At 51.3% G+C, this 27,876-nt stretch overlaps 1 protein-coding gene across 4 annotated transcripts in view; it reads left to right on the top strand.

Annotated features, from left to right (window-relative positions):
- Nucleotides 1-23,772, top strand: part of TMED3 (transmembrane p24 trafficking protein 3) — a 31,465-nt gene extending 7,693 nt beyond the window's left edge. The window contains exon 4 of one of the 4 annotated variants that reach the window (XR_003212334.2): nucleotides 7-136. Coding sequence is in view for 2 of the 4 variants with exons in the window: in XM_025893045.2 (XP_025748830.1) it covers nucleotides 7-243 (237 nt within the window). In the remaining 2 variants the exon portion in view is untranslated. Of the gene's footprint in view, nucleotides 1-6; nucleotides 714-23,517 lie in introns of those variants that run through there. The other 3 variants (XM_025893048.2, XM_025893046.2, XM_025893045.2) reach the window with 3 other exon arrangements.
- Nucleotides 23,773-27,876: the final 4,104 nt, after the last annotated feature.

Genomic DNA, 27,876 nt, shown 5'->3' on the forward strand with positions numbered 1-27,876 from the left:
GCCCAGATGGAGTCCGCCTGTGTGACCATCCACGAGGCCCTGAAGACGGTCATTGACTCCCAGACACATTACCGGCTCCGCGAGGCGCAGGACCGGGCCCGGGCCGAAGACCTCAGTAGCCGGGTCTCATGCTGGTCCATCGGCGAGGTGATCACCCTGCTGGTGGTCAGTTTCAGCCAGGTGCTGCTGCTGAAGGCCTTCTTCACGGAAAAGCGAGCCAGCCCCCGGGCGCTCCACTCCTAGGCCCCGGCTTCTGCCCCGGGGCCCCGCCCCCAGGCCCCTGCTGGGCCCCGAGGGCCAACCTGGGGTGGGGCCGAGCCCCTGGGGGTGGCACCCAGCTGTTTTCTCCTCGAGCCCGGCCGCTGGCGATCTGGAGGCAGCTAGCCGCATTACGTGGGTCACACCGAGAAAAGTGTACAGTCAGGCCCTGACTGTGGGGGGGGGGTCTGGTTGTAGGGGAAGCCCAGGTGCCCCGGCCTCATGGGGCGGGTACCTCTGCTCCACGGTGCGTGGGTCGTCGGGCTCGGGTATGTCTCCCTCTCTGATTTCATCTTGTTTCGTTTTTCCCTCCCTTCCCCTGTGATCCTCTGTCTTGTTTCTCAAATTCCTCGTATCAGTGAAGTCATACGATACTTGTCTGTCTCTGACTGACTGACTTCACTTAGCATCGTACTCTCTAGTTCCGAAAACACTCGAGACTTGCCAGGAAAACATTGGCCAAATGAGAAGTAAGGTAGTAAGCTTAGCGTCGGACAAAGCATGGTTCTTGGGCACCCTATCTCACTAAATGGGAGCATTACACGCTGTAGTCGTGACACAGTAAGAAACACACGGACGTCTCCATCCCCAGGCCCTGGCACGGCTCCTGAAACTCTCACAACTCTCACAATGTCTAATGAGGCGACTCGGGGGGGCTCCTGGATGGGGAGCCGGTCACGGGAAAGACCCCCGCCGTGCTCAGAAGTTGGGAACTTTCAGCCCCATGCCCCATTCTCCAGAGGAGGGGGTTGGAAAAAGGTCACTCCAAGGATGGATCATGCCTACGTGGAGGAGCCTCCGTGAAAACCCCAACAGTAGAGGGTTCGGGGAGGTTCCGGGCTGGTGCACAGGCAGGGGTGCTGGAGAGGGGCGCCCCTGGGGAGGGCACGAGCTCCACCCCTCCCCACACCTCGCCCTATGCCTCTCCCCACTGCTCGCCTGCCTCCTTTATCATATCCTTCGGTAACAAACCGGTACACAGTAACTAAACTGCTCTCCCGAGCTCCGGGAGCCACGAGCAAATCAGTGGAGCTTGACAAGGGGGTCGTGGGGACGTCCAAGCTGCAGCCGGGGGTCAGAAGCGCGGGTGACAGCCTGGCCTTGCGACTGGCGTGTGGCCCAGGGACGGTCTGGTGGGGCGGGGCCCGTGGCCTGTGGGATGTGGTGCTGTCTCTGGGTGGACGACGGGGGAGTGACGCCGTAGGACACCCCGCTGGTGCTGCGGAGTTGCTCGTGGGGAACCACCTGCCATCAGAATCTGAGTGTCTCATGTGCTAGAGCACAGCAGATGCGAGGGAAGACCGGGTGCCCATCATCAGCGGATGTGGCTGAAGAGCAGCATGCAAGCACCTGCAAGGACTCCCCTGCTCAGAAGGAGAAGATCTGGCCCTTTCCCGCCAGAGCCCCACACGCCCGAGGCCTCAGGCTCCAGAGCGATGGGTGCAGGAGCTCTCCTGCTGAAGCAACGGGGATGAGCTGGGGGGGGGGGGGCCCTCAGGGCACACGAAGCTCCTGTTTTACTAGAACCTTCCTCCCTTTAAGACTCTTGAAAAGGATCGATTTTCTCTTAAGGACAGTGCTCAGTTTTTATGCCCGGATACGGACAGCAATCACTGGATAGCTGATTGTCATCGGGAACGCACTGCCTTCGGAGAGGGTTGGCCACTGTTCTGGGGCGGGACGGGCAACTCCCCAGACAAGTCAAAGCCTGCGCCCCGTTCCTAGCTGTCACTGAGCTGCAAGGGGTCAGCGGTTGCCTCCTGTAGGCCCCGGGTCCCAAGGATCCAGTCTCTGTCCTGGATGAGGTTCCGAGCAAAAGCCTCCGGTCTACTGTTCATGGTGTTTTATTCTGGGCTTTCACGGTGTATGATACGGAGCAGGGAGAAGCTTCATTTTCCTCACTGTCCGAGTTTCGGGTCCATCTGGCCACCGGGAGAACTGTGGATGATGTGGATGGAGCCCGTGGGCCTCCCGGTCTGCCGGGCTGCCACCGCACCTGGATGTGCTCCTTCTCAGCTTTAAACCCCGCATAGCCCCATCCTCTGTATTCTAGAGAGTCCTCAGCTCTGGAGAGCCGCGAGCCAGGGTGCACACATGCTAGGACTTCACCTGCAGCGCATCTGCGGGGAAAGCCACTCCCCTATGACATTTCTTTATGCAGAATTACAAGAATGCAGACAGAACGTTCTTGGCCAGACTCACACGCAAGCACAGTCTAACACAGGCGAACGACAGGTTACGGAACAGGTTTGGGGAGCACCTGCTTTTCCAGTTCTGGTGCAGTCTTGGGCTCAGCTCCTCCCTGTTCCCCTGGGACCCGCCCATTGGACCTTCTGGGTTACGTGGGAAACAACCGTCTTTCGCTTCATGTAACTCTAGACATCAGCCTTTTTCACCCTCAGAACTGCTGAGCTGTTGCAGTTCCTAATTCTGACACAGCTTGATGCTGTTTTGCTTCTGCTCGTTTGTGTTTCTCAGTCCAATATTTGGCCACAGGAGAAAACAGGTTTCACATATGGCTTGCTTCTTCACATTCGCTATCACATCCTGGAGAAATCCTCCAAGAACTTGATCAGACTGTTTTCATCATTTGTAGGTCTATTTTTGCCTTTCGATAGCACATAGGAACCAGTGCAGTCTCAGCTGAGTGTGTTCAAGCCAGACTCTGGTTTTTCTGAGGCTCCCAAACCTCTGGGTTTGAAACCTCGCTGAGCATAAGCAACGGCAATAGAACATTCTCAAATGAAGTGAAACAGGGTGGCGTCTCCTTCAAGCATGGTCCGGTTTGAAACCAGTCTGGTTAATCGATATGCACTCTCCTGAGCTCTAAGACACTGGAGAAAACATGTCCCGCTAAGCACTTGAGATTATCGCGAGTCAGGAGCAGGCTTGTAGATGACACACAAGTTTACCTAGTAAGCTCTTAGTAGAGGTCATGGCGTGAGAGTAACCGTGCTAAGAGAAGGGTCTTGGACTTCTGACGTAAGAAGGCGGACTCCTTCCTCTTCTCCCTCCCACCCCCTGTTGTGTGAGATAAACCCAAGCAGATGAGAGTAAAATAGAATTTAAATCCCTGAAACCAGAGAGAGGTCACAGTCCCAAATTACTAGCTGTCCAATTCGGTGATACACGAAAGGGTTGGGGGAGGGGGGAGATGCCTGGAGCGGTTGTAGCGGGTTGAGACTTTCCTAAGAGAAGGAGGCCTTATCCTGAATGGCCGAGCAGCAGAGCCTGGAATGGTACTTCTAGGGGCCGTGTGAGCGGCCGAGGTGGCCCCCGCTCGAGTTCTCTCCTCCCAGGGGTGAGTGGGTGCGGTTGGAGGAGAAGCTGGTCAGACGGGTGGGCAGGAGACGGGGCAGGTGGAGGGTGGGGGCCCTGGGGGCAATCTGCTGTGTAGCCAGGATCACACCAAATCTGCCCCCCGGCAGGAAAAAGGCAGCGGGGCTTTAGAGAAGAGTTACGAGAACTCGTAGACGAGGTTATACTACAGCGGAAAAGATGAGAAAGAGCTGTCAAGATTCAGGGAAAAACGTAGAAGAGGAAAAACCGTCACAGAAAGGGTCATCAGTTTGCAGATGCCAGGGGAACAGGTGCGGCCGGAATCTCAGGGAGGGAGGCTGGAGAAAAGCCTGGAAAGACTGCCCTGAATAAAGCGGACAGAGAACTCAGAGCTGGATGTTACTGGGGACAAACGGAGAGATTTGTACACCAGAGCGACTCCATCATGCAGGTCTGGGTGTCCCTGAAGAAGAAAACAGAACCACGACAGCCAAAGACCAAAGAGCAGGTGATCCACGAGGAGAAGAAATCTGTGATTTCCAACGTTTCCAGGACATGTACTGGAAGAAGACTGTGGAGTGGTGTCCAGGAAACTGCAGGAAAGAGTGCAGACCCAGGAAGATCGGGAGCTGCTCACTGCCATCCAGATACAAAGGCAGCAGGTGATGCTTTTAGAACTGGAAAGTCCGAGCGGGACAGCGCGCCTCTTCTGGAATAAACTGCCGGGGAGGAGCCGCCGCGAGCCAGCGCAGGAGAGAAGCAGCACACAAAGGGCATGCGCGTTTCTGCTAGCGCTTCGTCCGTGACGACGCCCCCCCGGGACCAGGGAGCCGGGGAGAGTCTGCTCAGAGTACATCGTATCAATCTCCATCACCGAACAGTGATTTAAAAATACAGCAAGTTGAGATTGAGAACTAGAGAGTGAGGGGAGATGGGCGGAGGTGCAGATGCTCACTTCCTTATTTTTCCTGCTGGGAATTTAAGAAATAATCCTCATTATGACAACCACAGAAGAAATTACACTGCACTCTTACTGTGGGCCAACCGTCATTTGAAGCGCTTGAGCTCTCCAGACGGCTCCATGACATGGCGACTAGTACCATTCCTGTTTTATCGTGGGGAAACTGAGGCACAAAGAATTTATTCAGCTTCCCCTGCAGCCATCTAGCTCATAAGAGTAAAATGAGGGATGCTCTTTAGTTTTCTCAAGAGTCCTTGAAAAAGAAGCTGGATTCATAAATGGATTAATAAAATCCATTCCTTTCTTCTTCTCTTTTTTTTAAACAGAGAGAGCTCCTGATTCTATCCTTTGTGAGTCTGGCTCCACTGAGGTGGGACATTTCTTGTAGACTGGCTCATGAGAAACAGAGAAATGGAAACAATAAGGGTTTATTACAGGAGATTTCCTATAGGAATTGGCTCACACGGTCATGGAGGCAGAGAAGTCCCCGGACCTGCCAGATGCAAGCTGCAGTAGCAGGAAAGCGAGGGGTGTTGGTCAGTCTGAGGCCGAGGGGGCCGTGCTGCGAATCCCGATGTGAGCCCGAAAGCCTGAGAACAGGGAGCACCGTGTCTGAGGGCGGGGGCAGGCTGAGTGTCCCAGCTCAAGCAGAGAGCAAATTCACCCTCCCCCACGGCGGGGTGAGGGTGGTAAGTGTGGGGAGCAGAGTCAGACCCCTGTCTGACTCCACCACACCCCACGTGGCCGCAGTGTCATGCACCTCTGGGTTGAGTGTCTTACTTCTGCGGTGAGAATAAACTCTCCAAAGGGAAATTGCACAAATGCTCCCAGCAGACACTGTTCTAAGTACTGTATTTAGCACCTTGATTGTTTTTTTCCATAAACTCCAAGTGAATTTCACCTTTTTCTTAAAACTGCAACGATGTGAGAAGTGACCACAAGAGGACAGTATAGAAACACCAGTGAAGCTCCGTTTTCCTTTTAAGGGTCTGGCTGGTATAAACCGGTCCGCTTCTGAGCAGGGAGAAATGTGTCTGCAGAGAAACTCAGTTGACGGGCATTATTCAGGGCTCTTCAGTGTATCACAGAATATCAGAGGCTGTAAGGGTCGTTGAGCAACGTCTTGGCTCCAACTTCGTGGTTCTTCCTGAGCCAGAACCTCCCAGCTGAGTCAGCCTTGAACTCCTGACCCCTGGAAAGTGCGATAAGCACGTTTGTGTTTGCAGAATCGGAGATTAGTCTGTTAGGCGGTAGTAGGTGACCAATACACCGGGCATGCCATCAACAATGAGCCAGCTGTGCAGGTGCTGCTGGGTACAAAGGAAGTCATTTTTCTAGGTTTTCCCTCATTAAGTGTGATCATTTTTCTCTATCTCAGTTTGACATAACTTGGAAGCGACATCATTCATTCATTCATTTTTCAGTAAGCACAACTGCTGGGAAGAACGGCATCAGTAAGAAAAGCCAACCATTCCTTCATGCCCCTGCTCACTACTTCATGCACCCGTGGATTCACTGAGGTCGGGGCTGGAGGCAGGGCAGGGCCCGCTGGGTGGAGGGCCAGAGAACCTCATTGGAGCAGGTGGCTCCTGGGCTGAGGCTGGGAAGCCAGCAGGGAAGGAAGAGAGCGGGAGGGAGCAAAGGCACAGGGGCATCCTGCAGCCTGAGTGCTCCGGAAGCCAGGACTCCAGCTGCCCCGACCATGGGAGGGGAGAGGAATGGGTGTGCGAGCGGCAGTGGGGATGAGGGGGTGGGCGAGGGCCAGCAGGGAGTGGGGCTTCATCCTCGGAGGGATTTTAGGGGCAGGCTTTGGGAAGTCCGCTGGCTGCCCCACAGAGAGGCTGGTGGAGGAGAGAGACGTGAGCAGAGTGGTAGCTTCCAGGCCCAGGAGGCTGGAGAAGCAGAGTGCGCGGGCACTCGCTCGCTCCCTCACCCTGGGCCGCCGGGGAAGGTCCTGCCTGACCTGAGCAGGGCTCATCCCCACGCAGGCGGAAGGCACCTTTCTTTCTCACAGATGAACAACCGAAGGCAGGAGCCCCCTATCCATGCTGGGGGGTTCTCAACAGGGAGGGGCTTTGCCCCTCAGGGGACATTTTGGCAAGGTCTGGAGATAGTGTTCGTTGTCACAACTGAAGAAGAGGCTTCTAGTAGGTGGGGTCCCAGGATGCTGCTGAACATCCGACGGGGCACAGGACGGCTCCCACAGCAAAGCCGTGGATGACCCAAGATGCCGGGGGTGCCTAGGTTGAGAAGCCCTGGTCTATCCAAAGATACAACGAGATAAAAAGGAAGGAAACCTGGAAAAACACATTGAAAATGGAAAACACCAAAAATGTTGGCAAGGGGCAGATAAAATTTATGGCCAAATATGTCATTATCAATTAAAAAATAATGAGGCAATTGCCTTTATAAAAGAAGAGTTTGAAGCAGAGATACAAGTGATAAAATAAAAGAACTAACCGCATCTATCTGACAAAGGTAAACGGGCTAAACTCATCTATTTGAAGACAAAAGGTTGGCTCACAAAGCAAACATCTCCAACAATTTACATTGTAGACAATGTGTGCTAGAAACACAGCTGGAACAAAGTTATCCTGCAAACTTGAGAATAGAAGGATTGCCAGAGGTGTACCATGTAAATAAAAAACAGGAAAATAAAGTGATGGTCCCAAGTTCAAGATCAGAAAAAGTTAATCTTTGCTTCCTACTTTATGCCAAACAATTTCCAGAGAGATGAAAAATTTAAACATTAAAAAGAAAAAAAATTAAAATAAGCTTGGCCTGGTGGGTGGGTGGGTGACATGACATTTTGCTTTTTAAATGTTTTTATTTTGAAATGATTATAAATTCACAGGACGTTTCAAAAGTACTACAGAACACCTATGAGAATAGCCAAATCCAGAACCCTGACGACACCAGACGCTGGTGAGGACGTGAAGCGTCGGGAACACTCGTTCGCAGCTGTTGGGAATGCAGCGTGGTGCGGCCACCTGGAAGACAGGGTGGTGCTTTCCCACGGAACTACACACACCATCCAGCATCTTCCCTCCTTGGCGTTTGCCCAAAGGAGTTGAAAACTTACATCCACATAAAACCCGGCACACGAACTTTATTCACAGTTGCCAAAACTGGGGAGCAGCCAAGATGCCCTTCACGGGCATGGAGAGAAAACTCTAGTGCACCCAGACAGTGGACTATGAGCCAGCACCGAAAGGAGATGAGCCAGGAGACCTTAAAAGCGTGTTACCAGGTTAGAGCAGCTATTCTGAAAAGGCTGTGTATTGTATGATTGCAACCATAGGACATTCTGGGAAAGGCAAAACCGGAAATAATAAAATGACAAGTGGTTGCTGGGCTGGGAGGAGATGAACAGGCAGGGCATGGAGGATTTTTAGGGCAGCGGAAGTAGGGTAATGATGGATATAGGGCGTTCAATGTTTACCTGAACTCATAGAACACAGAGCACCAGGAGCGAACCCTGAGGGAAAATGTGGATTTGGGGTGATTACTAAGGGTCAGTGTAGGTTCATCCTGGGTAGAAATGTAATCATTCTGGTGAGTGATTTGATGACGTGGACGCCGTGCATGTGTAGAGGTGGAGGGTCTGGGGGAAATCTCTGGATTTCCCTCTCAATTGGGTTGTGAACCTAAAATTGCACTAAAAAAAAAAGAAGTCTAGAAATATAGTTTTAGGAGAGATCTGGTATCCCCTTTGCTCAGTTTCTGTCGATCGTCGCGTCCCGGGTAATTACAGGAGACTTTCAAAACCGGGCGTTGACGTCGGCGCCGCGTGTACAGCCCCAGCCCATCCTGTCACACACGCGGAACCACCACCACCACCTGGATCCGGAACTGTTCCCTCACCACGAAGACCTCCCCCCTGCCCCCCCACCATCTGTAACCCCCAGCAGCCACTTACCCTTTCTCCATCTCTGTAATCGTGTCATTTTGAAGATGCATCAGTGGAATCATGCAGTTTGTTGAGCTTGGCTTTTTTCACTCAGCAGAATGCCCTTGAGACCCAGCGAGGTTGGCAGGTGCCTTACTGGTGCTTCCGTCTGACTCTGTGTAGTAAGTATCCCGTGGTGCGTGTGTACCACAGTTTAACAATTCACACATGGACAGACATTGGGCTTGTTTCCAGTGTGGGGCTTTTTCCAACAGAACTGCAGTGAACATTCCCATTTCGGTGGGATTATATTCCAAGGGGTCCCTCTGGTTGTGCTGTGGGTGGATGCGAGTTGGGGGGCTGAGGCCACCATATTAGTCTGGGCAGAGGTGGCAGTGGCCTCAGCAGGGTGGGGGTTAAGGGTCGGGCTCTTGGGTTGGGGGCACCAAAGCAGGAGAGGAGGGGTCAAGGACAACTTCACGACTTTGAACGACTGGGTACAAAGTGGTCCCGGTTATGAGGTGGGCTTGCCCGTGGGAAGGAGAGTTTTCGGGTGGGAGGTGGTGGGGGCAGACCCAGGGTCTGGGGCCCCGTGAGCTACTGAGTGAGACGTCGACTTGACAGTGGTGCCAGGTGGCAGTCAGGCCAGAGGGAACTGCGGGACTCGTATACGTGTAGAAGACTGTGTGCCAACGCAGGCCATAGTGGGCGAGTGTGGAGGGAGAAGCAGGTCTGGAAGCTCCGGCCCTCCAGCTCCCAGGACCAGCTGCAGCGAGAGGGACACCCCTGGAGAAGTGGCCATCCATGACAGGCGCAGTTTTAGGACTGGTGGTCAATTCAGTATCTGCTTATTGAAAAGATGGAAAAAATTTGTAATAACTAGGGCTTCACAATAGATTCTCTTCTCTTCCACTGAAGAAAATACTTCATAAAGTGAAATGGGAAAATTGATTTAAAAAAGAAAACCCTTTTTGGCACAGACTGTGGGTCCCCCCCCCGGAACAATTGGTAAACTTCCCCTAGGCCTGGCTTCACCCCCATTCCCAGACTCTCCAAAGGGCACCCCCGGAAGGCCGGCGTTCCCCTCGTGCTCTGATCCCCGGTGAACAGTCCAGCCTTGGCGCTCACCTGCTGCGAATCTGCGGCCATTTTTCAGGAGACGAATGCTGCCCGGCGCCGGAATGTAGGGTGTCCTGCGGTCAATCCCAAATCACTACGGTCTCAGATGCAGCCACGCTGGGGAACGCTTAAGACATTTACTACTGGGTCACATTCCTTTCAAGAACTGATTTTTCTTTCTGCACTCAAGCCCTCCAAAGAAAAGAAAAAAGTCATGATTTTAAGAGAAACAAAATAATCTTTATTTGTCACTGAGATGATTCTCGTTGTGGAAAACCCGTAGTAATTAACTAAAAATCTATTAGGACTAATAAGAACAAAGAGGCTGTTTAAAAATGTATACAAAATCAGTATCTTCTTACAAATTACTAAGGATAGCTGGTTAGAAAACTTAATGGTAAAAAAAAAAATCCCAATTGCTGTAACAACAAAAAATTATATCTATTCTACCACTAGAGGAAAAAGCTTTTTAAAATGTGCAGGAACTTTATGAAGAAAACAACTTTCTTGAGAGCCAAAAAGAAGGATATAAAACATGGTCCAGAGTGTGGTCCCAGTTGGGGTTCAAAGTGCACACATACACATTTTTTTTGCAGAGACAGAAGTCCAGAAAGAATATCCTCAAGACAGCACCATGTTTTGTTCCTCGATGGTAGATCACGTGTGATTTGCAGATTTTGTGTTGTGTTTTGCTCATCTAAGTTTTCTACTCTTTATAAAGTTTCTGCTCTCTATAAAGTGAACATGTTATTGTGTAATAGAACAGAATCTAAAAAAGGAAGAAACAAGATCGCTACCTTCAGCAAAGCCTGACAACTCCACTGTCTCATTTTGCTGGCCCCCAAATCCATGTGTTGTCACCTGCTTCTTCGGCCTCTCAGCGAGAAGCCAGTGACCCCGGCTTTCCCACAGATCCTCGCTTGGATGATCACGAATCCGATTTGGAAGCGTGTGTTTGGGATCCCAGAGATGGTGGGCGGCCCCTCCGTTTCCCCTGCACAAGCCCGAAGTGACAGCGAAGAACCCGACTTGCAGGAAAAGGACTTCCCCTGGACAGCTGGGGTGTGTTTTCTGAAATTTCAAGGATTGGGGCTCATAGCTGCTTGGACAGTAGGAATGTGTGTGAAACTCTTCGTGGGCCTATTCCAAAGGCCCCAGTGTTGCCGTTCATTTCTGTCCAGAAAATGAAAGTCAGGGTTTGGTGGTTCTTGGTTGGAGCAGGGTGGGGGAGGGGGAGGGGACAGGGAGAGAGATGACCAGAAGACCCTGTCCCCTGACCAGCAGCCTCCTCGAGTGCACTGACTGCAGCTAGACAGAGCCCAGGGAAGGTTTCTGCCCAGCGGGCAGGCCCAGGACATGCCCGTCCCCCTCCCACCAGACGCCTGGGCGTGACCCCCCCCACAGAAGCCCGACAGCCGGTGGCGGGCCGTCGGCCTTTGCTAAGAGCGAGCCACCTGGACTCTTGGCCTCTTACTCGTGCTTCACATTCCCTGGAAAACCGTTCCAGTGACAGGAAGAGAAAAGAAAGGAAAGGAGCACGCAGGAGGGGGGCCTTGCCGTGCAGGTACAGGGAGCCCCAGGCCCACCCCGCCGCCCGCTGCAGGGAGCAGGATGGAGGCAGAGAAACCCCATGCGGTGTCACCCTGCAGGGGCCAGAGCTCCACGTGTCAGTGGGCTCCGTAGCTTCATATTTGGCATATTCTGCTCTCTCTTTGGGAAGGACCTCTGCTGGGGCAGAGAGGCAACACCAGACATTTCATAAGTGCCCTCCACGAGTTATCTTTCCAAAGGCTGTGACGGATCTGCGGGGGGACCGGGTCGGTGTGGCTTCCCTTTGCGACCCCTGTCCCTGGGCCTGCGTCCCTACCTGGTCTCAGTGGTGCGGGAAGTAAGCCTGCCAGTATCCCGTTGCCGAGCACCCCAGGTCCTCTGAAATGAGCTGCAATCTTGGATCAATCAGGTCAACAATGTGCACGAGACCAGGAAGTCAGCTGTGACTTCAGAGCCCACCCGGTGGGACGATTCAGCTACCCTGCGATGCTGCGGCTCACTGGTACGGTGACGGCTGCCCGAAGGGCCCTGTGGACGTGCTTCCAAATCCGGAGGTGGTGGGGGTGGCCAGCACCGGGGGTCCAGTCGGAGGGTCCCCTGCAGCCCGGGATCCGGGTGGGGGGTAGGTGGCCAGCCCGGCTGGAGGCATGAATGCCACGCCAGCCTATGCCAGCCAGAAAGAAGGTTCTCAGAGTCCCAGAAAACCAGTCTGCCATCAAAAGCAGGACTCCAGTCCCCAGGGGTGCTGGCAGTTCAGACCTGCCGCAACCAGTTTTCTGCCCGCTGGACCTCTCCAGCGTCTGACCCTGGCCTGGAAGCACACTTGGAGCCCTGCCGAAGACACGGCAGGTGTGAGAGCGGGAGAGACGGTGGTCATCGCCCCATGGTCTGCCCCTGGCTCAGGGTCTGGGGTGGGGGGGGCGCCGGCCCGTACGCGCCACCCGGGAGGGTCCGCTTCAGCGAGCCGGCCTCGGCCCTCACCTGCCCGGCTCGTCGTCCCCTTCCCCGAGCCCGTCCTTTACTTGCCCAGCTGTGGTTTTCAGGATGGCATCTGCTGCCCACATCCCAGCTGGGTTTTTTTTTTTTTTTTTTTTTACGAATTCACTGAGTGTTTGGGAACGTGCCATTTACTTTTTACATTTTAAGTGTGAGGTTTAACAGCCTTCTCAGCCCGCTCTTCCTCGTTGTCGGGAGCGGTGGCCTTCATGGAACATTCTGGTGACCTGTTTGCTCGTCCCTGGCACGTCCCCAAGCTGGAGACAGCCCGAGCATCCGCCGCTGAGTTCAGTAAGGGAGGATATGGCAACACTGTGGATTTCCGTGTAGACGTCACGGAAGAGGGCATCAATACTGCCGACAGGCGGCCGAGCCTGCGTGCAGACTAAAGCAAACTGCGGAGTGGAACGTGTCCTCTGAGCCCCGTTGTAGGAAAACCACGTGTACACATTTATAAACACACCCCCGCTCTGTGTATGTTTGCGTATGTATGAAATGTCTGACAGGACGCAGCGCCTATTGGTGGGGACCCCGGCAGGGGCGGTCGATGTTCCGTGTTACACGCTTCCACACTTGAAAAAATAACAAGTGTGTTATTAGTTTTAGAACTTGACACATTTTTTAAGCAAAAAAAAAAAAAAAAATTCACAAAACATGCTCTTCTTGAATTCACGTCCTTATTTGCCTTTGTCCTTTGGGATCCTGCTGTCTGTGAGGGTACCCTCAGCCCCTCCCAGGGGGCTGTCACGCTGGGCACTCACGGTCCCCTCGATGTCCCAGGCAGTTGGAAGGACACTGGCCTGGACATCAGGAACCGTGGGATCCACTTCTTAATGATTGCAGAGCATTGCAGAAATCCCTTCTGCTTTCTGAGCCTCAGCTTCCCCATCTGGGAAGTGGGTGTGTTGGTCTGTCTGTGGTGTCACTGAGGTCCCTTCATGCGGTCACACCCCAGGATTCTGAGTCTTTGACTGTCCTCTTTGAAAATTTTGCATCCATGTCCTTCTTGGGAGACACAGTGTTTTATTAGAGCCCTTGTCCCAGCTTTCACAGAAGCACAGGTTCGCTTATCAACCATACAGCAGACCCCAAGGGATCAGACACTGAAGGGTGCCTGTTTCAATGGACGGGGTGGGGGGAAGACTGGGGTGTGGGGGCAACCCCGGGGGAACAGGCCTGTGCTCTGTCCTCCACCACAGGCCCAGAGCACAGGCCTGTGGGTCTGGGCTCCCTGTGAACAGCCAGGAGAGGCAGCGTGGCCTGATGGACAGGGCCCAGGGCTAGGAGCCACGACGAGTGGGTGGGATGCTCATTTCGTCCCTCCCAAGCACAAACCTTTAGGTGTGTCCCTCTATTTCTGGGGTAATAGGGACCAGACCTACAGGATGTGAACAGGCAAATGACCCACAGATGGGGGAGTGGGGGCTGGAATCCATCTTTCATGACTGTCACCTGTGGCATTCAGCTTCAAGGTCAGGAGGTCAAGGACAAAGTCATCCCCAGCTGGGCCCAGAAGGAGATCGTGGGTCTACCCCAGAGCCTCTGACCACTGCCCCCCCCCCATATTTCTATCAGTGGGAGATACATTACTTGCAAAGATCACAACATTGACTTCTCTTTGCTATACCAAGAAGGTAGCCCCATGCAGCCTCCCCTGGGTGGAGGGGCTAGGTCTGTGAGTGGGGCAGCTCGTTCTCATGCTGGAAGGAGGTGTGGCAGAGGGAGGGTCTCCCCTGTGCACACACGCCCGGCCCCTCTGTACTCCTCCACCGGTGAGGACAGTGCAGGGGACTGCGTGCCTCATCACACGGGCTTGTGTGGTTTCCCCAACAGAACCCGTGCCTTACACTCATCCCAGGGTCAGGTTCTCCACGAGTGGACCCTCGTCCTGCAGATTTCCTCCACTCCAGAGCAGGCGTGGCAGCCCGACATGCAGAATGGACTCAGTGCTCGAGTGATTAGCCTCTTCTATGCACAGGGACCATGCTTGCTGAAAGCCGTGAGCAGTTCTTGGTCCTTGAGAAGGAAATAGGGAGTGTCTTCATGAATATTAATGATATCTAGTAACGAGCAAATGACATTATTGCTTTCATTTCTGTGTTTGTCACAAAAAGGACAAAAATAAAACCTTCCATGTTGTCAAGTTCCTAGACAAATAATTTGGTCCAGGTGGCTGAGACGGTGATTTTAATATTGCGATATGTCTAGGGGAAAAGACCCCTCATCCGTCCTCAACTTCCCAGGGTTATCCTGCGGTTCTGGAGTTCTTTACCTTGTTCTGAATGATAAGCCCAAATACCAAACATTCAAAAATAAAATGTGCAAATATAGAGAGAGCCAGACCCGACCATCACCTGTTACCCTGGGAGGGGCATGGTGGCAACCGCATTTTGGAATCCGTCAATGACCATGACAGAGCTGGGTCGGCGCTGATGCTGGGACAGTGACCAGTAGAAACGTGGCGGTGGCGTGGGAGGGTCTGCCCTGGCGTGAGCGGTAGCAGGAGGCCTAAGACAGGAACACCCAGCCGGGCACCCAGTGTCGGCCCGCTAACAGCAGCCACCGTGAAGGGGGCTCTGGAGGACACACGATGTTCCAGGAGAGCTGGTGTCAGGCTCCGCCTTCACCCCCTGGGCTTCTGGGTCCCGGAGCTGCCAAGCTTCCCCGGGTGGAGGACATGACTGGGGACCTAGAGGCATCTCTCACCAAGTAGGTCTCACCTGGCACCTGGCAGAGTCCTATAGGATGCAGGTGCCGCAACAGCGCTAGGCAGGAGGTCACACAGCTGAATTAGTGAAGCGGAAATTCAGCACTCAGATGGCGAGGACAGAGGAGACACGCGGAAACGTGGTGAGGCGGAGGACCATCCCGGCGAGCTACAGCTACCCTGGTAACGCGGAGATAGCGGGCTGGCCAGTCAGCCACCCTGGTTCCCATCTGGTGCTTGTCGGGTGTCCCGGGCTGGGTCCCATAGCTGGTCACCGTGCCCCCACTGGCAGCAGGCCCGAGACCACCAGGCACTCCCCTGGGGTTGGCCAGCTCCATTAGTACCTGGCTCGGGGCGGGGATGGCACAGCATGGCAACGCGGGCGTCTCAGCAAGGCGGTGTTGGAGAGAACCCACGGCAGGGACTGGGCTTGTGGCAGGTGGTTCTGGGGCGAGTCTAAGGGGCTTTCTCTGGGGTGGATGCTGCCAGGAAGCGGGGTAATTCTGTGATTGGGGTGTGTTAACGAGTCTGATCTGGGAAGAGAGCACGTGAGGCCACAACCGTCCCAGGTAACGGTGTCGGCCAGCACGGGGGGTGGCCAGGCAGTCTGTGGCTTGGGCCGTGCTCGGGGTTGGTCCGTGTTCACACCTGCTCACGGAGTGGCTTGCTTTTGTCCTGCCCCAGCCTGGCCCAGGTGAGTGGCCTTGTCTGATGTGGGTGTTCTGTGAATGGCTCGCGTTCAAGGGCAAGCTGTGAATGCCAGGCCCGCATGCCGCGATAGGAGCTCCTGCTCTCCTTCTCAAAAGGAAGGGAGAGGCCCCCGCCTCCGCCCCTCTCTCCCCCTGCGTCTGAAGTCACGTCCGGCAGGTGGCAACAGCCGCTTGCAGGCCCAGCAGGGTGGCGTCTGGCTACCAGGCTCCCAGGCACCCCCAGCTTCCAAGGGAGCACACATTCCTGGCATTCTGCAAACGGCCCGGCTGTCTTGGGGGCTCCACCGGCCTCACTGCTCTGGCGGGTCTGGGGGGACTCCCTTTGCCCCTGCAACCCTTCTCACACCCCGATTTCCCTTTATAACCAGCCCTGCTATTCGATGTCAAGTGCATGCCCCTGCTTTTGTGACCTCGTTCATGACGGAATTTAATAATCAAGGCAGTGTGTTGCGGGTCGAGGCCGTGGATCTGGAGGAACCCATAGGCATCCTCTGGGGTTGGTCCAGCCCTCTGGCTCATGTGGCACCGTGCAGGCCACCATCCTCACGAGCATCTACCTGTGCACTCAGCTGGGCATGGACACGTCGCCTCCGTTCCTTTGGGCTTCTCCTGCAACCCCTGAATGTGCGTGCAGCCCCCCACTGATCAGAGCTCGGTCACAGGGATGGGAGAGGCATCTGACCCCCCTAGAGAGGCAGATGGACTGTTAATGGTTAGGTGGTAATCAGATTTAAGCAATATCCACTGGGCTCTCTCAAAGCCACTTTACATTTTACTCTAAAACAGTGGAGACGGTATCTTTTAATTTGCCAAGTTGGCCCTACTTCCAGAAAACCAAACATGCCAAAATGTGTGTCCTTAAGGGGATCAATTAGGCTGCATGTTTCACCACTGAGCTCCCCGGGTAGGGTCCGAAGATGGGATGATGTGTACAAACGCATTTCACATCTGAGTCTTGGGGCTGCAGCGTGTCGTGCAGATCCATATGAAATGCCGTCTGTTGGTGATAGTTGGGGACTGGGGGCTTTCGGGGTAATGATGGGACGTGGAGGAGATGCCGCATCGGGGCCCCAGGTGGGGAAGGGAGCCATGGGAACGGATGGCTTACTGGCCCCGAGGAAAAGGGGCAGCAGGTGGGGTAGAGAATCTGCGATACAGGCTCCATTGAGTGTGGGGTACAGACACGTTGAATTGAATGACGTTCTCTTCCTGTCCCGGAAGCTGTTCCCTCCCCTCCAGAGCACCGTCCACACCCCAGCACTCCTGCCCCTTCCCTCCCCATCCCTGCCTCCGGCATTTTATCCTCACTTCCACCTGGGTGACTAGAGTTCAGTAGAATCCTTCCAAATCCCTTGTTCTCATCACAGCCCCGGCTGTACCCATGATGTGTGCCGTTTCGAGTGAAATTGCCGGGTAAGTCTGAACAAGGAGCTTTCTTCCGGTTTGATCTGTTTGAAAGGACACATCCACCCTTTCTTGATTCCTTCATCTGGGATTCTTCAGGACCCAGCTCTGGACCAGTCGTGGACCCGTAAAGGAGAGGGGGATGGCAGAGAATGGAGCCCATGTGTTGCCCACGTTCCATCTGCACACAAGCTTGCACCAGACATTCCCTGGCTACACAAGGCATGTGTGTTTTGTAAACACCACTAATCAGGCAGAAAAGACCAGTCCTGGGCTGTTTTCTCTTTTATCCATAGATTCTCCTGGTAAAGAGAATGAAAGGGTTGCATTTTCAATGAGATTGTACCAGTCTGGGAGCATTGTCAAGAACCTTCCATCAAGGCATCTTAAATCTCTTCGGTTTCCCTCTTGGGCTATTTTCTTTGGCTGTTCAATTGTCCTCAACTGCAAAAGGTTATAAATACAGTTTAATGCGAGCAAGCCCATCTTCCAGTGAATTTAGCATGCCTCCCCATGGTACTTAATCATCCGTCCCTCTCATTGCTGCAAATGGGCACGAGATGAAATGCCTGCATGAGGACAAAGTCTGCTCCCAGAGCCATGGCAGGCGACCTTCAGCTGTGCTCCCGCGGGTTCCGTGGCCTCTGCGGTTGGTTTGAGGCTTTTCCTGCCTAAAGCAAGAATCTGTTGGGCAGCTGGACAATGCATCAGGGTTAGGTGGATCCAGTTAAAGACTCCCCCAGGGAAAACAGAGTCAGAGCATGCTTTGAGATGCAAATGCATGCTTTCCTGTCCCCGGCCTCTTTCTGCTGCGCACCTGCCCAATCCCCTGCCGGATTAACAAGAGTCTGGGGGCTCAAAAAGGATGAAATACCTCAGTGTGAAACAGGAATCCATCAAAATCCTTGAGGAGAACACAGGCAGCAACCTCTTCGACCTCAGCCGCAGCAACTTCTTCCTAGAATCATTGCCAAAGGCAAGAGAAGCAAGGGCAAAAATGAACTATTGGGACTTCATCAAGATAAAAAGCTTCTGCACAACAAAGGAAACAGTCAACAAAACCAAGCGACAACCGACAGAATGTGAGAAGATATTTGCAAATAACATATCAGATAAAGGGCTAGCATCCAAGATCTATAAAGAACTTAAACTCAACACCCAAAAGAACAAAGAATCCAGTCAAGAAATGGGCAGAAGACATGAACAGACATTTCTGCAAAGAAGACATTCAAATGGCCAACAGGCACATGAAAAAGTGCTCAACATCGCTCGGCATCAGGGAAATCCAAATCAAAACCTCAATGAGTTACCACCTCACACCAGTCAGAATGGCTAAAATTAACAAGTCAGGGAACGACAGATGTTGGCGGGGATGCAGAGAAAGGGGAACCCTCCTACACTGTTGGTGGGAATGCAAGCTGGTGCAGCCACTCTGGAAAACAGTGTGGAGGTGCCTCAAAAAGTTAAATATAGAGTTACCCTATGACCCAGCAACTGCACTGCTGGGTGTTTACTCCAAAGATACAAATGTAGGGATCCGAAGGGGCACCTGCACCCCAATGTTTATAGCAGCAATGTCCACAATAGCCAAACTGTGGAAAGAGCCAAGATGTCCATCGACAGATGAATGGATAAAGAAGCAGTGGTATATATACACAATGGAATATTATGCAGCCATCAAAAGGAATGAGATCTTGCCATTTGCAACGACGTGGATGGAACTGGAGGGTGTTATGCTGAGTGAAATAAGTCGATCAGAGAAAGACAAGTATCATATGATCTCACTGACATGTGGAATTTGAGAAACAAGGCAGAGGATCATAGGAGAAGGGAGGGAAAAATGAAATAAGACAAAACCAGAGGGCGCCTGGGTGGCTCAGTTGGTTAAGCGACTGCCTTTGGCTCAGGTCATGATCCCGGGGTTCTGGGATCGAGTCCCACATTGGGTTCCCGGCTCACTGGGGAGCCTGCTTCTCCCTCTGACCCTCTCCCCTCTCATGCCGTTTCTCGCTCGCTCACTCTCTAATAAATAAATAAAATCTTAAAAAAAAAAAAAAAAAGACAAAACCAGAGAGGGAGACAAACCGTAAGAGACTCTTAATCTTAGGAAACTGAGGGTTGCTGGAGTGGAGGGGGATGGGAGGGATGGGGTGGCTGGGTGATGGACATTGGGGAGGGTATGTGCTACGGTGAGCGCTGTGAATTGTGTAAGACTGATGAATCACAAACCTGTACCCCTGAAACAAATAATACATTATATGTTAATAAAAAAATTTAAAAAATCACCAGGGTCTGGGGGGCTTAGGGATGTTTTTGAAACAAGTATGGCTGATTTTGAGGACCTTCTTGTTTAGGCTGATTTGCACATGGACCAGGTTGAACAGGTAGATCAGACCATCCCGGCTTTGGGCCCTGCCTCCTTGTCAGGTTGCTGACCCGGCTACTGAGCCTCAAGAAACAGGGTCTAGGGGAAGCTTCAAACAGATCAGTGCCCTCTGTTCCTGGAGGGAGCATCTTCTCCAAGCCCTGCCCTGGTTGCTGAGGTCTCATGAAGGGGTCCTCTCCATAAGCCTTCCCAGAGAACCAGGAGTTTACAGTTGGGGATATCTAACCCCACCAGGCGCCCTCCTACCATAAATCCTGTACTTACCTCTTCCAAATTAGGGGGACTCACTGTTGTAAAACTTTATTTACTTAACAAAAGGTGTTGTCTTACATTAAATGAAAATACAGCAGCCTGTAATTCCTGTAGACCATGCTGTGAAGACCAGGACCTTATGTGTGATCACTTTTGGGGTTCTTGGGTAACAAATCAGAATAGCAGAGACAGAGGCCTTTTAGAGCTAGGTTTTATGGTCGTTTTTCATGTTGTGTTTCAGGGGAGTTACACAGTGTCAGAAGATCTTGTGAAACCCCAGCATTGCAATAATGTGCCCGGCTACCCATGTGCTGGAGTGGGGTCGTGGAGGGAATTTGTCAGGGTTGCGCACAGAGTGTGTCACCCAGAACAGAGGTAATCTGACCAGCACAGGAGGATCAAAAGCAGCCCCTCTTCAGATTCGGAATGAAGACTTTCCTTACGGTCTCTGAAATTGCATTGATCTTCCGGCAGGCTCCTCGAGGTGCTGGTGTACTGAGTTAAACACCAGCCATAATCTCGAAATATTTTCCGTTTAGCCCCTTTTGTTACTGTTTGTTGGTTTTGCTGTTTTTAGTGGGGGCTCAGACTTCTCCCCGCTTCCTGGCCTCATCGAGCTGGCCGAGATCGGATCAGTTGTATAGTTCTGCAGAACTCCAAGCCCGCCATCCAGAAAAACCTCAGGCCACCTGGCTAGGCCACGTGTGAATTGTTTTCAGTGGCTCAGGGGGAGTTGGGGTGGAGGCTGTGACTGCAGCCACTAGGGGTCTTCATGAAGCCGAGGAGCCTGGGATGGGCCACTGGCTTCACCACTTTGGGGAGAACTGGAGAGATACAGGGGACTCGGGATCACAGCTATGAGGACAAAGCACAGGATGTCCAGATGAACAAGGCAGCTCTTTTAACGATTTTGAGTCGGGCCATTTGCTTGTTTCCATAGGCCCATTTTCTGGGAAGGAGTGGATGTGCCTTCTTACTTATTCAAAATGATGACCTCCAAATGGATAAAAGACTTAAGTGTAAGACCTAAAGCCATGAAACCCCTAGAACAAAACAGAGGGAAAAGCTCTTTGACTTTGGTCTTGGCGATGATTTTTTTCTGGTTATGACACCAGACACAGAGGCCACCCAGGCAAAAATAAACGAGTGGGATCATATCAAGTTAAACAGCTCCACATGGCAACAGAAACTTTAAGACAACTTTTAAAGGCAACCCACTGAATGGCAGAAGGTATTTTCAAATCACATATACAATAAGGGGTTAATATCTGAAATATATAAGGAACTCTTACAGCTTAATAGCAAATAAATAAATAACCTTTAAAAATGAGTAAAGGATCTGAATAGATGTTTTTCCAAGGAAGACATACAGATGGGCAATAGTTACATGAAAAGATGCTCAACATCACTCATCATCAGGGAAATGCAAATCAAAACCACAATGAGACACTCACCTCACACCCGTCAGAATGGCTAGAATCAACAACACAAGAAACAATAGATGTTGGCGAGGTTATGGAGAAAGGGGAACCTCGTGCACTGTTGGTGGGAATGCAAGCTGCTGCAGCCACTCTGGAAAACAGTATGGAGGTGCCTCGGAATGTTACAAGTAGAGCTACCCTATGATCCAGCAATTGCACTTTTGGGGATTTATCTGAGGGAAATGAAATCGCAATCTGAAGGAGATAGCTGCACTCCCGTGTCCATTGCAGTGTAATTCACAACAGCCAAGACATGGAAACAGCCTAAGTGTTCACTGATGGGTGAATGTAAAGAAGGTGGGAGATATATATATATATATATATATATATATATATATATATATATATCTCATATACATGAATATTATTCAGCCATAGAAGAGAAGGAACATTTGCAGCAACACGTGTGAACCTGAAGGACGTTGTGTTAAGGTAAATAAGCCAGACAGGAAAAGACAGATATTGTGTGATCTCACTTACATGGAATCTAAAAACGTCAACCTCATAGAACCAGGGAGTAGAATGGTGGTTGCCAGGGCCTGGGCTGGGGAGATGTTAGCCAAAGGGTATAAACTTTCAGGTAGAAGATGAGTAAGTTCTAGAGATGCAGGGTACAGCATGGTGATTATAGTTAATGGTATTGTATTGTATGCTTGAAATTTGCTGAGAGAGGAGGTCTTCAGTATTCCCACCACACACACAGATGGTAACTACATGAGGCGATGAATGTGTTAGTTAGCTTGATTGTGGTGATCATTTCACAATATAGACATACATCAAATCATCATGTTCTATACCTCAAAAATCATGTTGTACAACCTAAAAACAATACAGTTTGTATTTGTCAAACCCACCTTGATAAATCTGCAAAAAAAAATAAGAACATAAAACAAAATAGGGGCGACTGGGTGGCTCAGTTGGTTAAGCATCTGCCTTCGGCTCAGGTCACGATCCCAGGGTCCTGGGATTGAGTCCCGCATCGGGCTCCCTGCTCCGCGGGAAGCCTGCTTCTCCCTCTGCTGCTCCCCCTGCTTGTGCTCTATCTCCGTCAAATAAATAAATAAAATAAAATAAAAATAGCTAACTCTAAACGTGTGTGTGTGTGTGAGAGAGAGAGGGAGAGAGAGAGAATGCGTGGGGTATTTCCGAGTGTCGGTGTTAACTCTTACCTTTGTGCCTTTACAAACCTCTAACACAGATTCATGCACATAGAGAGTAATCGATGAGTGCATGTGTAGTGAATCATTGTAAAGGTATCCCAGCTCCAGACATAGATTCACCACTTACTAATTCACGCTTTCATAACATTTTGTGTCTTTACTACAGTACGTAGATTTTTAAAGTATTGAACAATTTTAAGGAAGCTGTAGAGGCGATTCTGGTAGTAAGTCAAGGCAAGCCACCATCCGTTAAAAATTGCATATGAACAAACTCTTTTTTAACATTAGGATATCTTATATCATCCTTTTATCTCCTCAAATTCATTCTGCTAGTTCCCTTTCATTGCACGATTTTATTTTATTTATTTATTTTTTAAAAAGGTTTTATTTATTTACTTGACAGGGAGAGAGAGAGCACAAGTAGGCAGAGTGGCAGACCAAGGGAGAGGGAGAAGCAGACTTCCCGCCAAGCAGGGAGTCCAACGTAGGGCTTGATCCCAGGACCCCAGTATCATGACCTGAGCCGAAGGCAGACGCTTAACCGACTGAGCCACCCAGGTGCCCCATCATTGCACAATTTTAGCCTAATATATTTTTTATTTGTTGGTCAGTCCAGCCAAATTCTCTATATTAAGATTATGAATATAAATGGTAATTGAATTTTTAAATGATTTCCCATGACCACAAGGCTCTATGTGGTCCAAAATCTCTCTGGACTGAGTTTTCAATATAATTCATTATTAACACACATTTAAAAAAAAAGCAGCACAGATGTATGACGAATATGATAAATAATGATTAAATATAAGTGGTGATGGCTGCTTAACCAAATCCCGGAATTCCAGTGGCCCAACACCACGGAAGTTTGTCTTTTGCTCACCTGCCAGGCTCAGGTGGATATTCCGGTCTGTGTGCACCCTCCGTTCAATGATTCGGAGAGCCCAGCTTTGCTCCGTTCTGGGGCTCCTCTTTCCTCGAGGGGCCGAGCCAGCAGGGGGAAGTGACGGGGACATGTAGGGGACACACACCCCCTTTTCTGAAGCCTTGGCCTGGAAGTGACAGGCCCCAGGACCCCTTGCTTCCAATAGTCCAGCACTCCGTGCACGGGTCCATGGTGAGCCACGCTTCCCAGGGACAGCCCCATGCTGAAGGACGGGGCACGTGGGGGACACATTTTGGCTGCACACACAAAGCAACACACATACAAAGTACAAAATACAAAACAAAGTGTGTTGAAAACACATCTCTTAATGTGATGGATGGCTTTTATAAAAAATTAGGTCCTATTCCACTGACGAGTTTACTTGTTGCTGAAATGTGACATGATTTGGCACCTCTTCTGTTCCTGTTTTCCATTTCTACAGACCCAAACGCTGAGAAACCTTGGTCTCAGAAATCACATCCTAGAGCTGCCACGTGATTCTTGGAACTCCCTCTGAGTCACATCAAAAATGGCGCCCTTGTTGACCGACGTTTTCTGTTCAATTCAGAGCCGGCTGGAGACGTCCTTAGGCCCACCTGCAATACCGTTTCAGTCCAACTCACTGGAGCCCCCTTTTTTTGCATGTGAATGTCACCCATTGATTAAAGTTATTCCTTATGAGATCTTGCCATTTGCAACGACGTGGATGGAACTGGAGGGTGTTATGCTGAGTGAAATAAGTCAATCAGAGAAAGACATGTATCATATGACCTCACTGATATGAGGAATTCTTAATCTCAGGAAACAAACTGAGGGTTGCTGGAGTGGTCTGGGGTGGGAGGGATGGGGTGGCTGGGTGATGGACATTGGGGAAGATATGTGCTACGGTGAGCGCTGTGAATTGTGTAAGACTGTTGAATCACAGATCTGTACTTCTGAAACAAATAACGCAACATATTTTAAGAAAAAAGAAAAAGAAGAAGATAGCAGGAGAGGAAGAATGAAGGGGAGTAAGTCAGAGGGGGAGACGAACCAGGAGAGATGATGGACTCTGAAAAACAAACTGAGGTTTCTGGAGGGGAGGAGGGTGGGGGGATGGGTTAGCCTGGTGATGGGTATTGAGGAGGGCACGTTCTGCGTGGAGCACTGGGTGTTATGAACAAACAATGAATCATGGAACAGTACACCAAAACAAATGATGTAATATATGGTGATTAACATAACAATAAAAAAATTTAAAAAAAACGTAAAGTTATTCCTTATTTAAGCTTCTGGAAGTATAACCAAAAAAAACCTTTGTAATACGCAGGAAGTGACCGTTCGTGACAACTGTTAGCTCTTCACTCAGAGGCACCTTGTTGAATCAGGAACAGGTGGGAGAATTTCAATTCCTGTTTCAATATAACTTTTCAGTACAATATTATTTTATGAGATGTTTTCTTCGCTTTGCCTGCTTTATAACTATTTTTATTTTGGGTGAAACGTTGGAAGGGCGCATTTAACTTTATCAAGCTCATGGAGAGTATCTGCCGCGTGATGTAATCAGCAAAGCCACCAGGATTTGTAATCAGCAAATCCTTGCTGGCCCACCAGTCCGTCCCATCAGCCTTGCTTTCTTTCTTTAATAAAATTAGAAAGAACCAACTTTATTTTCCATGTGTTATAAAGAATATTATTTTAAAAAGAACCATTAAGAAATCCCTCAGAGCGCATCTTGTAGGATATATTACTAAAAGCCGTCAATAGCCAAGAACATATATGGAGTATAATTTTTCCCCTTTATCTAGTAAAGTGCAGTGTGAAGTGTAGTTTCCATACTGTGATTTACGAAGCCGGGCATATGAAGCATGGTCTTCGGGAGATGCGTACGTGCTTGTGGATCAAACACTGGCATCTGGCTTCTTAAGATCATTAAATAAGAATCATGTATAAGAATGAGAAGTGATCAATCACATTAGAGACCACAGTCAAATTTTTCCTACGTACTTAATTAAAGTGTGAAAACGAATCAGCCTGACAACTAGCACGTAGTTGTTTTTTTGTTAAAAGGAGACAGAAGAGTATCAAACATTTTCTGAAATGAAATAAGAGGATGTCAGACTCTAATTGGAATAAATATCTCGTGAGACTATATATTAAACAGGCTGTAACTCCCACTGAATGAGGCACACCAAACTGGAAAGATCGCAGAAGGTTTTCATCAGCGTCTGCTGAAGACCCCCGTGCTGGGAGAGCGTCCTGGCTGCGCCGAGGGAGGCCAGTGCCGCTAGGCCGCAGAGGCCCTTGGACCCAAACGTCTCAGAAAAGATCGGCTTACCTGAAACGTGGAGAGCGGACGCACCCTCTGTTCTGGAGGTTCTCCGTCACGTTTGGGGATGGAAGAGATGAAAGCCTTCTTGCTACCTAGCTCTACAATACATCCTGCCCGGCGACAAGCAGGTGCCAACGGCACGAGTCACCCTCAGCCGGGCGCCTCCGGGCCCCATGGATGCCGGCCAGCCCCAGGCCCGGGCAGGCCCACGGCGCCTCCGTCTGTCATCAGAGGAACTGCCTCCACAGACAGGTCTGTAAGATGTCTCTTTGCTCCGCACCTGCAGGTTTTCACAGCTCAGAGCAAGGAGCAGTAGTAAGACTCAGGAGGCGAGTGAGTGCCTTTCTCTTTTGTCAGAAAAGCCCCTTGTGCACGGCGTGGGGGGGGGGGGAGGGGGGGGGGGGGGGGGGGTGGGAAGGAGCTACGTGAGCATTCTGACCTGTCCTCGGGCAGGTGCACACGGCAGCGGACACGTTAAACTCTCTGTGCAAGGGGTACCCCCTCCCCTTCTCTTGCTTCTCCTCCTCCTTCCTGGACCAGGGGAGAGTCTCATCAGGACATAAAGGTCAATTATCTGGGCCAGGCCGAGTCCACACCCTTGAGGAGGCAACTTCTGGGGCATTTGAACATGGTTTGCATACCTATCAAGTTGAATTCATTAAGTTTAACAGACAAGTTAAAACTTTTAAAAACACTTTCTGTAAAATAGAACTTCTAAATTCCAGTATCACGCAGAGAAATGCTTTAATTAAAAGATCTATTTTGCTTGATCAAGGATACCTGAATTTTCAGATCTTCAAGAATATGTCCTTACAATTCCCTTTTCAATCACGATAAGGAATGAATGCCCTAGTTAAGGGAAGAGGAGAAATCTGTACCATATACTAAGCTTTTGCTTTTCTTGGCCAAATAAGCATCACACAAGTGTGCTTTCACCGCATCTGCCTGACTTTGCCGACTCACTGTTTTGTTCACTCTTGTTCTGGGAATTTTATGTTTTATTTTTCTTTTATCACATTTTGATGCTCAGGGGCCAATTTCCACCCACGCAGTTCCCACCGCCGAGGGGCAGCATTCTCCGGGTGTTGGTGAGTTTTAAGCAGGAGGAGAAACCGGTAGGTCTGTAATCTCCACAGCCTTGAACGTGTGGGCCAGAGCCCAGCCGAAGTGCGCTCAGTCCCCCCGAACCAGAAGGAGAGACCCCAGCACAGACGGGAGCCGAGGTGAACGCATCTGGGTCTCACTTTCTGCTCAGCTCAGCTCTCACTTTCTGGCTCAGGAGGTGCACACATAGCAGAATGGGATGAAGGTTAAGTTAAGGTTCTCTGAGCAATGGGGAGGGAGCCGGTGATCTGCAGGAACAGTCTTAATTCTTCCTGTGGGCAAGCTCTGCACCTCGAGCACATTACTGACTCACTTGGGCTCCTTCTATCCAGGACAACTGCTCAGTGTCACCGAGGTCTGTTCCGTGGCACCGGGGTGCCCAGGCTGCGGGGCCAGATGTGGTCTTCGTCATCGGAGGGTTGGGAGCGAAAAGAGCAGACAAATGAGGCCACAGTCACGCCCCCCGCCCCCCCTCGGGGCTGCTTGCTAACCCTTGGGGGTGACAAATGCTTCTTTGGCTGCTTGAAAGTCTGCCTGAGCTGTGTTGCTGCAGAGTCAGCCCAGACTCCCTGACCTGCCATCCCACAGCACCTCCCCTTGCTCCCAGAGCCCACCCGGCTCGCCACGCTAAGAGCGGGAGCTCTGGAGCCGGAACACTGCCACTCACCGGGACGTGATTCAAGTTTCCCGTGCCTCAGTTTCGCCACCTGCAAAACTATCCGCACTGTATCCAAGGAGAGCTTTCGTCCTCTTCGCTAGGATGGAGGCTTGGATTCCTTTGGACGTTACCAGAAGGAATGTCCTCCCTCCCTGGTTTTGTGTCCTGCAGCTGGTGATGTGAAAATCACCGGAACGCCTGGCCACCCTCAGCGATACGAACGGCAGGCCTGCCCAGGAAAGGCAGAAGGCACGGCTGTGGGGTCGCGGCGCTGCTGGGTTCTGACTCTTCACTCAGGAGCCGGAATGAAACGAGCGGCCCAGTGGGCAGAGCTCCTGGGGGGAACTTCTTTCTAGGAAGGCAGGCCCCCCCAGCCATGGATGTGTGGTCCACACGGGCCGGACCTCCCCGACGGGGGTCTGCAGGCCCTCCCCAAGCTTGCAGAGGCTGCTGTGGTCTGTCATCTTTGCACACTTCCTCTTGGTACTCAGCTGAGAAGGGGACTCTCCACACCACTCCCCTCCCCTCCCCAATGTCCCCCACCTCACTCTGTACGTCTACCAGCATCGCTCACGGCTTTGCCAGCCTCCTGTGCCGCCTGCCACCCCAGGCCTGGAATTGTGGTGGGATCTTCTGCTTACCGAGTAGTGTTTTCAGACCCCGCGGCAGGGAACTAGCTGATCTTTCATGGGTGCTTCCTGCACTCGTTCCTACCAAGAGGGGATGTT

This window comes from Callorhinus ursinus, unplaced genomic scaffold (assembly GCF_003265705.2).
Source record: "Callorhinus ursinus isolate GAN/ISIS: 27379988/994484 unplaced genomic scaffold, GSC_fseal_2.0 scaffold45, whole genome shotgun sequence".
Classification (NCBI taxonomy): domain Eukaryota; kingdom Metazoa; phylum Chordata; class Mammalia; order Carnivora; family Otariidae; genus Callorhinus; species Callorhinus ursinus.